Source organism: Lepidochelys kempii, chromosome 3 (genome assembly GCF_965140265.1).
Source record: "Lepidochelys kempii isolate rLepKem1 chromosome 3, rLepKem1.hap2, whole genome shotgun sequence".
Classification (NCBI taxonomy): domain Eukaryota; kingdom Metazoa; phylum Chordata; order Testudines; family Cheloniidae; genus Lepidochelys; species Lepidochelys kempii.
Genome location: NC_133258.1, coordinates 179104372 through 179123267, shown reverse-complemented (window position 1 = coordinate 179123267; position 18896 = coordinate 179104372). Strand labels below are relative to the sequence as shown.

Sequence of the window (18896 nt, the reverse complement as noted above, 5' to 3'; positions counted from 1 at the left end):
TCCTGTGGTCGGGGGCTCTGTTGTACGCCTTTCCTCCGGTGCTGTTGCTCCCCAGGGTCCTCTCAAAGATCAGGCAGGACAGAGCAAGAGTGATCCTCTGGCCACACCAGCCCTGGTACAGCGTGCTGCTGGACCTTTCGGTGGCGATTACATTCCAGCTGCCTCTCAGGCCGGACTTGCTATCCCAAAACCACAGCAGTCTTCTGCACCCAAATCTGACGGCGCTGCACCTGATGGTTTGGCTGCTGCATGGTTGAACGAGCAGGAGCAGCAGTTCTTGGCAGATGTTCAGCAGATCCTGTTGGGAAGTAGAAAGCCCTCTACCAGGGCAACCTACCTGGCCAAGTGGAAGTGGTTCACATGTTGGACCTCGGAGAGAGGCATCTAGCCCGAGCAGACCTCGTTGCATTCATTCTAGAATACCTTCTGCATCTCAAGCTCCAGGGTTTGTACCTTTCATTGATCAAGGTCAAGGTCACCTGTCAGCCATCTCAGCATTCCATCTGCTGCTTGAGGGCAGGTCTTTGCCCAGGACATTCCTCAAGGGCCTTTAGCACCTCTACCCACATGTCAAGGATCCTGTTCCTCTGTGGGACTTGAAGCTGGTGCTGTCGTGGCTCACGGGTCCCCCTTTTGAGCCTTTGGCTTCCTGTTCTCTCCTTCTCTTGTCCTGGAAGGTTTCGTTCCTGGTCATGGTGATTTCAGCCTGTCAGGTCTCGGAAATTTAGGCGCTCACCTTGGAACCGTGTTATATAGTTTTCTACAAGGACAAAGTACAGCTGAGATTACACCTGGCTTTCTGCCCAAGGTGGTCTCTCACTTTCATTCAAGCCAGGACATTTACTTACCGGTCTTTTTTTAGAAGTTGCATAAGTCAGAGGAGGAGAGTAGGCTGTATGCCTTGGACGTTAGAAGGGCTCTAGTCTTCTACATTGACAGGACCAAGCCATTCCCTAAGTCTATGCAATTGTTCATCGCAGTGGCTGACAGGATGAAGGGCACCCTATATCCTCCCAAAGAATTGCCTCTTGGATCACCGCCTGCATTCACTTCTGCTATCATCAAGTGAAGGTGCTGCCCCCGGCGATTGTCACCACCCACTCAACCAGGGCACAGGCCTCTTTGGCAGCTTTTCTGGCCCAGGTGCCTATCCAGGACATCTGCAGGGTGACCACCTGGTCATCCATTCATATGTTTACGTCCCACTATGCACTGACCCAGCAGGCCCGGGACGATGCTAGCTTTGGTAGGGCAGTACTGCAAGCTGCGAAACAGTGAACTCTGAGCCTACCTCTGTAGATACTGTTTCTGAGTCATCTAGAATGGAATCAACATGAGCAAGCACTTGAAGAATTAAAAAACGGTTACCTTTCGTAACTGTTGTTCTTCGAGATGTTGTTCATGTCCATTCCATTATCCGCCCTCCTACCCCTCAGTCGGAATTTCAAGCAAGAAGGAACTGAGAGGGCGTAGAGTCGGCGGCGCCTAATATACCGATGCATGAGCGTGGCACTCAAGGGGGTGCCACAGCCAACCCTACAGATACAGCGAAGGCAAAAGTCTCCGACAACTCTGCATGTGGGCATGCCTATACCTATTATGGAATGGACATGAGCAACACATCTTGAAGAACAACAGTTACGAAAGGTAACTGTTTTTTCTGCATAATTTAACTAAGACAGTTTGACTAGAGAGGGGATGTTGGCAATAGTACAAGACAAACTACGAGGGCATTGCTTAAATTACATGAATATCTTTAGACAGAGAAGGTGGGTGAGGTAATATATTTTACTGGACCAACTTCTGCTGGTGAACAAGATAAGCTTTCAAGCTTACACAGATCTCTTCTTCAGGTCTGGGAAAGGTACTCAGAGTACCACAGTTCAGTTGGTCCAATAAAAGATATTACCTCATCCACCTTGTCTCTCTAATACCTTGGGACAAACATAGCTATAGCAACACTGCAAACATGACTATCTTTGTAAGTTATCTGGCAAGTGCAGGTCTCCTGTTTGGTTCTGTTATATTGTAACTCTATTTAAAATACATTATTGTTAGCTGAAAGTATTGACAACTTGCTCAGATTGTCAGAATATGCACCACAGATAAATCAGCAATAGAGGATCAGCAAAACATTATTTAGTTCTGCGTTAAAATTTTTTATAAAAATCACAAACCATATTACCTGGCAGCTGATGGATCAAATTTACCATGGTAAAAATGGATATAACACCACTTACTTTGATGGAGTTGTATCTACCTATACCAGTGATAAAGTTCGCCTGATATCTTTTTGATCATGCTTGAGTAGATAGTGTGAAGGAAGTCTATGGATTATATAGTTGTAAACAGGAATAAAAATACAAACATCATAAACTGAATTAGAAAGATCCATGTTACTGCTACTGGTTTGTACAATGTCTAGCTCAATGGGGGCTGATATTGGTAGGGGCCACTAAATACTGCTGTAATGCAAGCACATAAAAATAGAGTTCTTGTTTGTTTGTTTAATGCATGATATAACTTTTATCTATCCTGCATAACTAAGGACTCAGTACTTTGTCCATGAAGGTATAAACTGACTCTGTTCAGATAGTGTTCTGTAGTTTTCTAAAAATAAATGCATAAAAGGTTATATATATTCTACTTATATATGTTCTCATACATAAGTTTAGCAACCTTAATTTTGTTGAGGGAGTAGGCCACCAGTTGGGTAGCTAAAAGCTTGGAAATACGTTTTTATAATATAGCATTTATTTCATACTTGGAGACTGTTGACATTCTGCGTTCTCTAAAGATACTATCCATGCAGGATTTTGACTACAGATCTTACCTCCTTAGCAGAAGATGATGGAACTCTTCTAGTTTGTGAGTCTTGAGGGCAGCAGTAGTGGGATAGGAGATATGGGTTGCACTCTACTTGTCCTTGTGAGCCTTCTGAACATTCCACTCAGTTTCTTCAATGGTAGGCAAAGTTCACAGAAAGAAAATGCCAATTCTGGATGTTCACCATGAGGTGTTTAAAAAATAAAAAAGGGGGGGGGGGCTCCTGAGATGAGATTTTCCTGCAGAAAAATTAAGTACATGATGAAAGAATCAAGGAGACCTGGCTTATCTTCTACGTTCCTACGGTTGTCCTCAAGGATTAAAACCTGAAGCTCTAGGAGTGTTCTTCCGCTATATTGCTAAGAAGTTAAGGTTAGGGATAGAGAATCCTTCAAATTGATATATTCAGAGAAGCAGGATTACAAGTAAGACATTTTCTCTGTCATTATTTGTCCTAAGGAAGACCATAATAAGTAGGGCTGTACCAAATTAATGGCCATGAAAAACACGTCATAGACTGTGAAATCTGGTCTTTTGTGTGCTTTAACTCTGTACTCTACAGATTTCATGGGGGAGACCAATGTTTCTCAAATTGGGGGTCCAGACCCAAAAGGGAGTCGCAGGGGGGTTGCAAGGTTATTTTAGGGGGATCATGGTATTACCACCCTTTCTTCTGTGCTGCCTTCAGAGCTGGGTGGCCGTTGAGCGGTGGCTGTTGGCCGAGAGCCCAGCTCTGAAGGCGGCACCCCGCCAGCAGGAGCAGCACAGAAGTAAGGGGGGCAATACCAGACCAGGCCATCCTTACTTCTGCGCTGCTGCTGGTGGAGGCTCTGCCTTCAGCGCTGGTCTCCCGGCCAGCAGCTGCTCCTCTCCAGCAGCCCAGCTTTGAAGGCAGCATGTCACCAGCAGCAGTGCAGACGTAAGGGTAGCAGTACCTCAACCCGCCTCTACAATAACCTTGTGACACCCTCCCTCCCCCAACTCCTTTTTGGGTCAGGACCTCTACAATTACAACACCGTGAAATTTCAACTTTAAATAGCTGAAATCATGAAATTTACAATTTTTAAAATCTGATGACCATGAAATTGACTAAAATGGACCGTGATTTTGGTAGGGCCCTAATAATAAGGTCAAAACATGTATGTATGTATAAACCTAACTCCTAAGTCTCTATCTGTTTTTTAGAAGTGTGATAAATAGGTATAACCATTCTTTAAAGTTGCATAGAAAATGACTAGAACAAACCTCTAGTACTCAGTTTAGTTTACAGACACTCAAATTAGGTAAAGTTGTTAGCAGTGGCATTAATTCTGTCAAATTAATCTCTTTTCTTTTCATTTTTTTCTAGGTGTTTGTTTCAGAATGGTAAGGCAGCGTGCAGTGTGCCAATTTTACATTACAACAGTGTAATATCTCCAATGCTAAAAATATCGTAGGAGGCCTATAGTAGAGTACAAAGGAATCCAGCTGGCGTTTTCAGTCCTTAGCTGGACAGTTAAGTATTGTGTGGTTTTGTTGTTGTTTTTTTAAATCATAGGTTCTTTTTATAGTAGATACATGGTATAGAATAATCCTACTATTAAAGTAGAATTCTTTTAAGAAAAGTTTATTCATATTGATGTTATTGAATTTGTTTGTATCATAGTAATATCTAGAGCAGGGGTCTCAAACTCAAATGACCACGAGGGCCACATGAGGACTAGTACATTGGCCTGAGGGCCGCATCACTGACACCCCACCCTTGCTGCCCCTAGCCTCCACCCCTTCCATGAGGCCCCGCCCCTACCCTGGCTCTTCCCACCCCTTCTCTGCCCCCATTCCAACCCCTTCCCCGAAATCCCCACTCCAGCTCCGCCCCCTCCCTGCCCCCAGGGGGTGCAGGAAGGGTGCGGGGTGTGGCGGGGGCTCAGGGCAGGAAGTTGAAGTGCAGGAGGTGTGCAGAGTGCGGCAGGGGGCTCAGGGCAGGGAGTTGGGGTGTGGGCTGCAGGAGGGGTGAGGGGTGCGGCAGGGGGTCAGGGTGCAGCAGGGAGTGCAGGAGGTGTGCAGGGTGAGGCAGGGGGCTCGGGGCAGGGGGTTGGGGTGCAGGAGGGGTTTGGGGGGGAGGGCTCCAGCCCGGCACGCACCGGGAGCAGGGCAAGCTCCCTGCCTGCCTGCCTGCCCTGACCCGGTGCCACTCCGGGAAGCGGCTGGAACCTGGGGGAGTGGGGTCAGAGGGCTCTGTGTGTTGCCCTGGCCGCTCCTCCAGGTACTTCCCCCGGAGCTCCCATTGGCCGTGGTTCCCCGTTGCAGGCCAATGGGAGTTGCGGGGGGCGGTGCCTGGAAGCAAGGGCAACACATAGACCCTTATGCCCCCCCTTCTCCAGGTTCCGGCTGCTTCCCGGAGCGGCGCGGGGGCAGGGCAGGGCAGGCAGGCAGGCAGGGAGCCAGCCCTGCCCCTGGTGCACACCGGGCCAGAGCCGCTCTAGGTAAGCCCTGGGGGGGACAGGGGGCACGGGGAGCTGGCAGGCCACAGAAAATCACCCCGTGGGCTGCGTGTTTGAGATCCCAATCTAGAGGCTTCAGTCACTGACTTTAAACATCATAAAGGCCTGACAATGTGTTGAATGGAAAACGTTAGTTTTGAGCTACTGAAGCAACGTGTATTCTCTTTTTCTTTTTCTTCATGAAAATAAAAGTGCAGTGTTAATTCTTCAGAGAATTAAAGAAATGAATCTACAGTGCTTATGATTTTTTTTCTGACAGATGATGTCTAATAATCACATGATGTGGAAGTTTGGTCTCTGCAGCTCAGATCCCACCCAAGCTTCTCCACCAGTTCTGAACCTGCAGCAGGAGCATTACAATTCAAAAGAAAGGCAGAAACTCAGAAAACAAGAGGACACGTTTCACAGAGTGGAAATAGCTAGAATACTGTATTTTCTGAAAATATTGACCTATGTTTAATATTAAACATTAAGCTTTTTCAGTATATGGTTATACTTGTAAAACAGCTGAAAGATGAAATGGCTGAAGGACTTAGAGTATAACATATGTCTTGAATTTAGTGACATCATTCATTCTACCCAGTCAGCTCTGGTCTATCCCAGGTACTCTGGGCTCCTGTGCTGAGTTGCCACTCCATCAGATATATGGTCCATTGCTTTGTGCTAAGTTATTGTTAACTTGGAAGTGCGAATCTATGTCTGTGTGTGATTGAAAGTCATGACATCCTCCCTTGCCTGCTTTATATTTAAGTGGAGAGAAGTGAGTATTGAGTGTTTTGTGTGAGGAAATGACGAGTCTATGCCTCTCTTATATTTTGATGCTTTATCTGCAGGCCAAATATAACCAAATAGACAATTTAAAAATTCTCTTTGTTACAGTTTAACAGATGCGACTGAAGACAGTAGAACACTGAAATTGTGCTGATAGTGTCTAAACAGGAACAGTTCTCCAGTGAACTAATCAATAATGACTGTACATTCATAGCAGCCTAGGCCAGCCCAGTTAAGTGTATATGAAGTATACTAAAATGTAGTCCCCAGAGGCTAATAGCCAAATCTGAGTGCAGTATATGCAACTGGATAAAGATATATAAAGAGAGAGCCTCTATGCCTACTCTGGTATATTAGTGTATTATTGAGCCACATGTAAAACAGAGTGGAAAATTTTCAGCTATATCTTTGAAAACTGCATTAAAGTTTACAATTGTGGTGAGTCTGACTATACTCTGCAGTGCAGCATGTAAACATGAAATGCATGCTTGCACACAGATTGTTTCTCCTCGATTGATTTAGAAAAGATGTAGATAGTTAAAATACCTGTGATATCTATATTTATACAACTGGTGTCTGAGAAGTAGAAGAACATGTGTTGGTGAATATTGATTGACTTATTCCACCCAAAGAAGAAAGAGTAATTCTTAGCTGGATTTCAGAGAAGTGGACTTCCTATTCTGTGCAGTTTTGTGGTTTTAAAACATGTATATTTAAAGATACATATATGTTACTTAAGTTTGAGAGAGACAGATAATACAGAATGGCAAAACTTAAAAAATAGTGGAGATAAACTGAAGTGGCTGAAGCCAGCTCAGGAAGTGAATAAGTGACAAACAGTCAGCATAAATTCACAATAATAATGTATTGCAAAAAGAGTCATATTAACAACCTGAACAATTAACTGGACTTCAATTTTTATTGCTACCACAGTTCCCTCTTCTTCAAGTGTTTTGTTCTTCATTTACTTCTCAAGGCAAGTTGCTAATTATTTTGACAGTTTGCTTGAAGATGGGATGTCATAGCTCCTTAAGGAAGTCTAACAAATTCAGAAGTGCTTTAACAAAAGATGAAGTTCTTACAGGCTTTTGTTTTTTGTTGCCAGTGTTATTTCTTCAAAATGGCAGCTATAGGGTGATGTGGAAGACCCTTGACCTCTGCACAAGATGATAACATATGTTGAAAATTCTTAAAATGGAGAGTGTAGATTTTTTGTCTTCTCCCCCAAATGGAACCATCAATAGATTCTGACATAGCATGAGAAAACTATCCCAAAGAAGCTATACAGCAGTATTGCCTTATTGCCTTGCCTTATTGCCTGCGGTGTAACTTGGAAGTGGCGTCAAGGGATGATGTTATGATAAACACTGATAAGCACAAGGGGGATAAGTCTCACTTTTTTGTTGAAAAATTGTCTGCTTCTGCTGCAAGTCCAGAACCGGCAGGAAAATCCTGATGTTTGGGTAGGTGCATTAATATCTACAGATACTTTTTAGGAAGAGTTGTCTTTAAGAAAGTTGTGGAAATGAAACTGGGGCTTTAAGACTACTCATGCACAATGTGTGTGTGTCATAACTGCTGGTGCTGAATATACTATGTGTATTTTTTTGTTTTATTTTCCAAATCAGTACACAGAAGATGAAGCTAGGAAAATGGGAGTAGTTGGCTGGGTTAAAAATACCAGACAAGGGACTGTTACTGGCCAAGTTCAGGGCCCAGAAGATAAAGTAAATGCGATGTAAGTACTTCTGTGTCAATGTGTGTTAGCCTCATTAACCTGTCAAATTTGTTAAAATGATTCTGAAGAGAATGTAAAATTAGATTTAAGTATCAGTGACTTACTATAACAATAACAAATCAAGGTTGTTAGAAACATGCCATCTTGACTTCTGAGCAATAGTTAGCCTTCTGGTGTATGGGAGAACTGGGAAGAGGAGCAAAGAGGAATATTAAAAAATAGAAAAACAAAAAAGAGACTATGAAGGGGGAAAAACAAAAAATTAGAAGGAGGAAAACAGAATAGACAAATTAATAGGATCAGAAAGAAGGAAATGGACAATATCAGGAAAAGTCCACCAATTGTGCCAGGACATAGGATGAGGGAAAATGGTGGTGTTGATGGGAAGGAATGTGTCTGCCTACCTGTCCACTGTAAATAGGGCCGTCCCCTCCAACAACAACAAAAAAGACTTGGAATCACTGCAATGTAATAGTATTTTCCATGGGTCTTCTGTGAGCGAGTGCCCTAAATGATACCATTTTTACCAAGATGTCTACCTCCAGCACTAAGCTCTGAGATACTATTTTAAATTTAAAACTTTTAAAAAAAATTAAAACTGTATGTTCTTGGTGACAAGTGCTAATCCTGTTAGCTTTCATACTGCTTGGATGAATAAAATAGACTTACTTTTTCTCTGATTCTTAAATAACAAATTACTATGAACAGAGTAGTAGATACCCTTATATGGAGGTTGCCTAACCTCAGTATACAAACTTTTCTGACCTGTTTTTCAAGGATTCTAGTTCCTCCGTAAGTTGTAGCAGAACTTCACAATTTTGCAAAAGGATAGTCCTCATATCAGAGACTTGCCCTTTGTTGTCCACATGGAAATCCATTCATATCTGGTTGAATTATAAAATGTCAAAATTGCCATTTGCAATCTGTATTATGCCCAGCAGAGGTTGCTGAAGGCTCTCTGCTAAAACTTTTCAAGATACCACATGTACGAGGCATGCTTCCCAGTATCTCTTTTTAGCATGGCACATATAGCTGTATCTCCAGATGGGAATCAGACAAAATAGATCCTCTTCTTTGTCCTACTTGCCCTATCAAAATACACATTGGGCTAGGGACATTTGCACCAGGCTAGGATCAAGGAGACCTTACACTCATGTTTTCTAACTGCTGTTGGTAATTCAGTTCCTTTCACAATACTTGTCATTGAGCAAGGCCTCATACCACCCTGAGAAGCAACAGAAGCTGAAAATAGAATACGGCAGACAAAAGTCTTATTTCATTAGCCACACTGCCTCTTTTTAAGAACCTCCCAAATCTATGTATCTGATTATGCTGTAGGTAAAATGAGGCTACTCATGCATATGTAATCATTGTTTCAGTATGTTGTGCATTTCCTAATAGATGGTCCACAAATGATTACAGCCTACTCCCGCTGCCAGTTACTGGAGTTACTCCTTTCACTGTAGTGGGTGCCGACTGTGCTGAAGGTCCCTGATGATGATGGATTGGGGGTGGATGAGTTACAGTTGCATATAATGTAATTTGCTTACCTCACACAGTTAAGTGACACTATTATATTTTGGTATTACAGTAGTGCTTACTGCCCTCTACTGCGATTGGGTTCCTATTGTGATAGGCACTCTACAAAAACATAGAGAGATTCCATATCCAGAAGAGTTTACAATCAAAGTAAGACAGAGAGATGACGTAACTTGCTTAAGGTCATATAGCAGATAAGTGACAAAATCCAGATTTTCTGAGTCCAACACCCTATCCCCTGGGCCACACTAACATTGCTACAGTTTTATGGGTTTTTGGAGTGTTTTTACTTTTATATACTTGTCAAATGTGTGAGACGTGACAGATGATACTAGTGTTGAGTTTAGTGATGGAAGACAAACCAAAAGAAGTCAGGTGTGTGTGTGTGTGTGAGAGAGATGGCAGTTGCTTGGTATAAAGAAAAAAGGAAGTTGTATTAGGCAAGGACAATGATTTAAGAAAAGGCAGAGTCATGAATGGGAGAAAAAAGTCTGCACGGCTGTTACTCTGAAACCTTTCAGGAACTTGTTCATTATTGATGTTCAGAATTTTCTCAGGATGTTCTGGCATTTAAAACTCAACTGAGAACACTTGTTTGCTGCAGCTCAACAGAAATGGCTGTCTCTGTTGCTCTCAACCCCAGGTTTAGGCAAGACCTAAAGGAAAAGGTTTTTAAAAAGAAAGATAGTTTCTGTGGCAAAAAAACCTGTCACTTCTGTCACATGTGCCCTTTAATTCAGAAACACCCTTGCTTCTCAAACAAGATTACCGTCCCCAAAGAGAAGCAGGTGATAACTCTCAAATTGGAAGATAAGGAAAGTGGACAAAGTGACTCCAAAAAGTGTTTGCTAGCTTATTGCAGAGTACTACCTACTGTAGATGTGTTTCATAGGAAACAATCAGATGGGTGGCAAGCTTCTTATTTTCCAGAGTGTGTGACAATATGCCACAAAATATTGCTCATCCATCGCATATTTTGGATAGGCCTTTCCAATGTTTTAACTCATATTTGCTATTGTGAAACATGTAAAAAGAAAACTACCTATTTTGCTCATTCCAGAAATGTGAAGTTCTTAAAGATTAAGCCAAATTATTTGTCATAGTTATTACTTAATTTATTCCACTTTCCGAGGCTTTCCTAACACACATAGTCAACATCTACATTTTGATATCTGTCCCTTTATGCAAGACAGTGTCATGCCAGTGGAGCTGAAATTTTGTGTGGAAACTGCTATAATACACTTAACAAATGATATAATGCAGCTCTGATGGTATTATGAGTTTCCGAGGTAAAGCTTATTACAGTAACTGTAGCTTGTTTTAGTTATGAGGCATTACGAAAGCAGTATATGATTGTACATACTTTATTTGCTGTAGCACCAAATCACAATAGGTAAAGTTGAAGACCTAGAGCTTGCCTACACACAAAAGTTGTACCACATAGAGGGGGAATAAGCTATACCAGGGTAAGTTACCTTTATGTTGTTAAAACTGCATCCACACTAGAGGTTTTACTGGTATAATTTCAGTAAAAAAATCCCACACACCCCCAACCAAAATAGTTATATGGTAGAAAAACTGTGTAGGCTTGGCGATAGCTTCAAACATAATCCTATAGAAGCACAGACATTTCAAATTTTGATTTTATGTGCATTTCATTGTTATTAGTATTTTAAATGTCAGGAGTATCAAATCCAAAAAAGTAGATACTTCTATAAATCATGGGCTGTTGTGGAACCATTTTAGTAGATTTTGATTGTGTTCTTTAGGAAATATTTTGCATGGTTTTATGACACCGTAGCATATAACAACCATTGTTTCATTGGAAAGATTTGTGTAAAGATTTGTATAACAAAGTGTACTGTGGGTTGGGTGCATTATAGTGTAATGTTACTGTGACAAAGTTCCTCCTCTGCCTTGGTGGGTCCAGCGCTTATTGGCGGATTTGCTCGCCTCAGAGGTTCACAGCAGCCCTCAGTTTGACCACTTTCGTAGCTCAAATCTGCCGTTCATTCAGTTAGCCTCATCACTGGCCAGCATGGGGAAAAGGAAGAAGAACAGTCCCCACAGTCTCTGCTGATCCACCTAGTGGGTCGGGGAACAGGCCAGAGACCTTCCCCTCTGGTGGAACCTACAGTCCAGTTCAACTCCTCCAGTATCAAGTAGGGAGTTGCGGGAATGGGCGGAACCCGGGCCCGCCCTCTACTCCGGATTCCAGCCTAGGGCCCTGTGGATTGCAGCTGTCTACAGTGGCTCCTGTAACAGCTGCGTGACAGCTACAACTCCCTGGGCTACTTCCCCATGGCCTCCTCCCAACACCTTCTTTATTCTTACCACAGGACCTTCCTCCTGATGTCTGATAATGCTTGTACTTCTCAGTCTTCCAGCAGTATGCCTTCTCACTCTCAGCTCCTAGTACCTCTTGCTCCAAGCTCCTATCACACGCACACCACAAACTGAAGTGAGCTCCGATTTGAAACCCAGGTGCCCTGTTAGCCTCCCTGTCTTAATTGATTCTGGCGGCTTCTTGATTGGCTGCAGGTGTTCTAATCAGCCTGTCTCCCTTAATTGTTTCCAGAAAGTTCCTGATTGTTCTGGAACCTTCCCTGTTACCTTACCCAGGGAAAAGGGACCTACTTAACCTGGGGCTAATATATCTGCTTTCTATCACTCTCCTGTAGCCATCTGGCCTGACCCTGTCACATTACTTCTTAGGTAATTTGTAAAAAAGTAACTATACTGTATATATGCAGTTGTAGTTCTATCTGGTACTTATATTTTAATTAAATTATTTAAATTAGGAGTATGTAGTGTAAGTAAATTATAGAGATATATACTAAAATTTTACATAGCCATATTGGATTTTGTGTTTAACTCACATATGTATAAAAGGGTCTTTGCCCTTTAGTTGCTTTTTAAACCTCTTTATCTTTACCTTATTTTCCTTTGATTAAATATCCAAATCACTAGTCGATGTTATGGAATAACAAGGTCACATTTCTTGTTTTATTTTGGACATTTTTGAGGTACAAAGATAAAAACACTTTTCATTTGGTAAGCTGGTAGTTGTAGAGGTGTGTTCACGTCCTATAATGTAAAACCTTTGTACTTTTCCTAAACTTTTAAAAAATAGCATATAGGCTCAGCCTATATTAATTTTTAGCCTAAAGCAATGTGTTAATTTTTTATATGTCCTTGAAGAATCATGATTTTTAAAAAATGGAACATTGGCAAACCGTTATCTGTTGTAAATGTATTTTTTAATTCTTGTGAAATAGTTCTGTGAAGAAATAGGCTGAGGAACTTTCTAGGATGCTTGTTGAACTCATATTTTTTTAAAATGGTTTTCATACAATATGTATGATAAGAAATCAAAACATATAAATCTGGATTTCAAAAAAGGCCTGCAGTCTCTACCATGAGGAAATGAAAACTTCAAATGCTGCAATGTCTTTAAAAACATGGGTGTGGCTTTTCTTAAGGTTATGGAAATCTGGAAAACAGCAGTGGCTGTCATCATTAGGAGCGCTGCCTGGAAGCACAGCAGTCCATCTGTGTTGTTCCCAGGCCAGCTTTCAGGGACATTTTGTATGTGTGTTGTGTTTTCTTTTTCTCCTTCATTGCCTCATTCTTGTAATAAGGATGATGGACGGTGAAAGCTTTCTTTTGCAAATTGCATTACGTCTAGCCAATTTGAGATGCAGCTTCTGACAACATTTTCTTTTATATGAATAGTTTAAAAACTATTATTAAAGTTAAATCTACTTTTTGCAAAGTAAAAGAAAACGGAAAAAGAATGTTACATTTTCTGATAAACCATTTAAAAGTTGCATCTTTAGGGATTTAGGTGTGATTAACTAATATGACTGCATTATGCACAGTAACTATGGTTTTTGTCCTGGGGATTTAATGTCAAGTTGATTTTTTTGGGTTACAAGATACATTTTTTTGGGTTGCAGAGATTGTCCACATCTATATTAGCAATTTGTTTAACAGACGAACTTTGCACTTATTTTCATGAATAGTTTTGTTAGATTAAATGTTGTTATAATTCAAATGTAATATTTAAGGGGTGATTGTGTAGCTAACTCACAGTGCTTTGCACTACTATGCAAGAGGCCTGGGTTTCATTTTCTATTCAGAGAGGCAGATTCTCTTTTCACATAAACTGGTGTAAATTTGGAGTATCTCCACTGAAGTCAGTAGAAATACTCTAAAATTTACACACAAGTGTAACTGTAAGCATAATTTGGCCCCGATTATCTTCTATCCTCTCAGCTGCTCGTGGTCCTCAGAATGCAATTGGGAGAGGGAATGCTCTGTGTCACCTGATGTCACCGTGCCTCAGGGGGTCACAGCTGAGAATACCAGATTCAGGACAAACTGCTGAGAAATAGGGCAGACTCACCCCCGAACTGGTGGTTATTCTACCATCAGATATATGAAGCCAGTAACAAAAGTAAACCTCTGTCTCACCACACTGGTTAACAAGAAGTTAAAAATGCAGTCATCCTCGCCCTTGCTTCATCACCCAGACACTGGACTCTGTGATGAGTGGTTATTGAAAACCAGTTTCATCACATATAGGGTCCTCTAATCCCAAGAGATCAGCCACATAGCCAGGTCAATATATAATTCAGATTTTACCCAATAATCATGCTGTTGCCAATTCTTTAGTATCTAATATCTAAAGGTTTATTTATAAGAGAAAAGAAAGAGGAGAGTTAAAATTTTTAAGGAAGTCATGTACATACAATCATTGCAAAGTTCTTGGATCAGGTTTGTAGGACTGATGTTAAAGACTGCTGGCTTGTAAAGTCTCTGGTAACTTCCAAAAAATTGGCAGCTCCTCAGTCCATAGTCAGTATGCTCTTTTTAGTGTAAGTCCAGAGATCAGAGCAGAAAAGAGGCAAAATGGAGATGGTTCCAGGGTCCTTTATACCTTCTCTCATATGGAGGGATTGCTCTCAGTCTTGGTTTGTGGAAAATTGCGGGCACAAGATGGAGTCCAGGGTCAAATGAGCAAGGTCTCAGTGGGTGGTGACAAGCTTCTTCTATGACTCGTGAGAGCTAAGTGTTTTTTAATGGACCATAATCTTGAATAGCTCATTCACAATGTGCTTGCCAGACTAGATGTAAATTACCTGGTGGGTGTTACCCCAGGAGCAAACACGTTTGAAACATAAATCTATATGAGCTAGTGAACAGGGGACTGCAAACAGGGGAGTTTGTGGGAGGGAGACGTAATATAATCACTATGATTGGGAAGGGCCACATCGCCAGCGCTGCTCCTGTCTTCTCCACCTGCACCTGTATCCAGACAGACAACCCAACCCTGGATGCCTCTACCCAGATCCTGGTGTGGACTTGCAGAGACTGTTGCCACCATTTCCTACTCACAGAAAGCCAGGCTGGGGGGACCTTCCAGTGTGAAAGGTGCCTGCTGGTGGAATCTCTCAGGAAGCAGGTGGGAGAGCTACAGGAGAAGGTGGCTAGGCTGAGCAGCATCCGTGCCCATGAGGAACTCCTTGAGAGTATTCAAATGGAGGCATCCAAGGCTGAGGAAGCTATCTAGCTACAGAGGACTGCTGTCACACCACCGGGGGAAGAGGATATGGCTCTGTCACAGGGAGGACACTGGCCGCTGGTTACTTCTGACAGCAGGCAGTGCTCAACCCCTACTCCCAACTAACCCACCATGGTGATGGAAAACCGATATGCTGCCCTGGCAACAAGTGATGAGGAATCACCTTCAAAGGTGGAGTAGGAGAAGCCATGTACCCCCAAGACTGGGAGGATCTCAGCCACCACTCCCAGGAGGAAGCGTAGGGTAGTGGTGGTTGGTGACTCTTTTCTGAGGGGGACGGAGGCACCCATCGGTTGCCCTGACATGACATCCCAGGTGGTATGCTGTCTGTCATGAGCCAGTATCTGAGACATTACAGAGGGATTGTTGAGGATCACCCAGCCCTCTGACTACTACCCCATGCTACTCATCCATGTGGGCACTATTGATATGGCAAGGTATGACCCTCAGCAGATCAGAAGTGACTACAGGGTTCTGGGAGTAAGGGTGAAGGAGTTGGGAGTGGAGGTGGTGTTCTCTTTGATCCTTCTGGTCAAGGGTCGGGGCCCAGGCAGAGACAGATGCCTTCTGGAGCTGAATCCCTGGCTGCGAAAATGGTGTCATCAGGAGGGCTTCAGCTTCCTTGACCAAGGGATGCTATTCCAGGAAAAAGGACTGTTAAGCAGAGATGGGATCCACCCATTGAGGAAGGGGAAGGATATATTTGGATCCAGACTGGCTAACTTAGTGAGGAGGGATTTAAACTAGGTTTGAAGGGGGCAGGTGACCAAAGCCCACAGGTAAGTAAAAAATATGGAGACCTAGGAGAAGGGTCGGAATTTGCGGGGAGCATGGGCTGTTATAGCAAGGATAAAGGAAAGACAAGACAGAACTGGGGCAGGGGGGAAATCGAATCAGTATCTTAGATGTCTGTATACTAATGCGAGAAGTATGGGGAATAAACAGGAAAAGCTAGAAATGCTAGTAAATAAACAGAACTATGACATAGTTGGCATCACAGAACATGGTGGGATAGTACGCATAACTGGAATATTGGTATAGAAGGGTACAGCTTACTCAGGAAGGACAGGCAGGGAAAAAAGGGTGGAGGTGTTGCCTTATATATTAAAAATGTATACACTTGGACTGAGGTTGAGACAGACTTGTTGAAAGTCTCTGGGTAAAGATAATAGAGGTAAAAAACAAGGGTGATGTCAGGGTAGGGGTCTACTAAGACCACCTAACCAGGAAGAAGAGGTGGATGAGGCTTTTTTAAACAACTAACAAAATCATGCAAAGCACAGGACTTGGTGGTGATGGGGGACTTCAACTACTCAGACATCTGTTGGGAAAATAACAGAGCAGGGCACAGATTTTCCAACAACTTCTTGGAATGTATTGGAGACAATCTTTTATTCCAGAAAATAAGACTCATAGACTTTAAGGTCAGAAGGGACCATTATGATCGTCTAGTCTGACCTCCTGCACAACGCAGGCCACAGAATCTCACCCACCCACTCCTGTAACAAAGCCCTGACCTATGTCTTTAAACTCGTGGTTTAAAGACTTCAAGGTACAGAGAATCCTCCAGCAAGTGACCCGTGCCCCATGCTGCAAAGGAAGGTGAAAAACCCCCAGGGCCTCTGCCAATCTGCCCTGGAGGAAAATTCCTTCCCAACCCCAAATATGGCTATCAGCTAAACCCTGAGCATGTGGGCAAGACTTACCAGCCAGACACCCAGGACAGAATTCTTTGTTGTAACTCGATCCCACCCTATCTAGTGTCCCATCACAGGCCATTGGGCATAGTTACCGCTAATAGTCAAAGATCAATTAATTGCCAAAATTAGGCTATCCCATCATACCATCCCCTCCATAAACCTATCAAGCTTAGTCTTGAAGCCAGATATGTCTTTTGCCTCCACTGCTCCCGTTGGAAGGCTATTCCAGAACTTCACTCCTCTGATGGTTAGAAACCTTCATCTAATTTCAAGTCTAAACTTCCTGATGGCCAGTTTATATCCATTTGTTCTTGTGTCCACATTGATACTGAGCTTAAATAATTCCTCTCCCTCCCTGGTATTTATTCCTCTGATATATTTATAGAGGGCAAATCATATCTCCCCTCAGCCTTCTTTTGGTTAGGCTAAACAAGCCAAGCTGTTTGTCTCCTTTCATATGACAGGCTTTCCATTTCTCGGATCATCCTAGTAGCCCTTCTCTGTACCTCTTCCAGTTTGAATTCATCCTTCTTAAACATGGGAGACCAGAACTCCACACAATATTCCAGATGAGGTCTCACCAGTGCCTTGTACAATGACACCAGTACCTCCTTATCTCTACTGGAAATACCTCGACTGATGCATCCCAAGACCGCATTAGCTTTTTTCATATCACATTGGCAGCTCATAATCATCCTGTGATCGACCAGTGCTCCGAGGTCCTTCTCCTCCTCTGTTACTTCCAAGTGATGCATCCCCCAGTTTATAACAAAAATTCTTGTTATTAATCCCTAAATGCATGACCTTGCACTTTTCACCATTAAATTTCATCCTATTACTATTACTCCAGTTTACAAAGTCATCCAGATCTTCCTGTATGATATCCCAGTCCTTCTCTGTATTGGCAATACCTCCCAGCTTTGTGACATCCGCAAACTTTATTAGCACATTCCCACTTTTTGTGCCAAGATCAGTAATAAAAAGATTAAATAAGATTGGTCCCCAAACTAATTACTGAGGAACTCCACTAGTAACCTCCTTCCAGCCTGACAGTTCACCTTTCAGTATGACTGGTTGTAATCTCCCCTTTAACCAGTTCCGTATCCACCTTTCAATTTTCATATTGATCCCCATCTTTTCCAATTTAGCTAATAATTCCCCATGTGGAACCGTATCAAATGCCTTACTGAAATCAAGGTAAATTAGATCACTGCATTTCCTTTGTCTAAAAAATCTTGTTACTTTCTCAAAGAAGGAGATCAGGTTGGTTTGGCACGATCTACCTTTTGTAAAACCATGTTATATTTTGTCCCAATTACCATTGACCTCAATGTCCTTAACTACTTTCTCCTTCAAAATTTTTTCCAAGACCTTGCATACTACAGATGTTAAACTAAAAGGCCCGTAGTTACCCGGATCACTTTTTTTTCCTTTCTTAAAAATACTATGTTAGCAATTCTCCAGTCATACGGTACAACCCCTGAGTTTACAGATTCATTAAAAATTCTTGCTAATGGGCTTGCAATTCCATGTGTCAGTTCCTTTAATATTCTTAGATGAAGATTATCCGGGCCCCCTGATTTAGTCCCATTAAGCTGTTCAAGTTTGGTTTCTACCTTGGATGTGGTAATATCTACCTCCATATCCTCATTCCCATTTATCATCCTACCATCCTATCCCTAAGCTCCTCATTAGCCTCATTAAAGACTGAGGCAAAGTATTTGTTTCGATATTGGGCGATACCTAAATTATCCTTAACCTCCGCTCCATCCTCAGTGTTTAGCGGTCCCACTTCGTTTTTTGTTTTCTTCTTATTTATATGGCTATAGAACCTTTTACTGTTACTTTTAATTCCCTTTGCAAGGTGCAACTCTACATGGCTTTTGGCCTTTCTCACTTTATCCCTACATGTTCTGACCTCAATAAGGTAGCTTTCCTTGCTAATCCCTCCCATCTTTCACTCCTTGTAGGCTTTCTGCTTTTTCTTAATCACCTCTCTGAGATGCTTGCTCATCCAGCTTGGTCTACAACTCCTGCCTATGAGTTTTTTCCCCTTTCTTGGGATGCAGGCTTCTGATGGATAAAGCTACTAGGGGAGAGGCTGTTCTAGATTTGATTTTGACAAATAGGGAGGAACTAGTTGAGAATTTGAAAGTGGAAGGCAGCTTGGGTGAAAGTGATCATGAAATGGTAGAGTTCATGATTCTAAGGAATGGTAGGAGGAAGAAGAGCAAAATAAAGACAATGGATT

General features: G+C 42.3%; 1 protein-coding gene across 1 annotated transcript in view; it reads left to right on the top strand.

The window, feature by feature from the left end:
• The window catches only part of ACYP2 (acylphosphatase 2), a 137431-nt gene that overhangs the window by 8699 nt on the left and 109836 nt on the right, over positions 1-18896 (top strand). Inside the window, exons 2-3 of the mRNA XM_073339164.1 lie at positions 4176-4192; positions 7710-7819. Of these exons, the coding sequence (XP_073195265.1) occupies positions 4176-4192; positions 7710-7819 (127 nt within the window). The remainder of the gene's footprint in view (positions 1-4175; positions 4193-7709; positions 7820-18896) is intronic.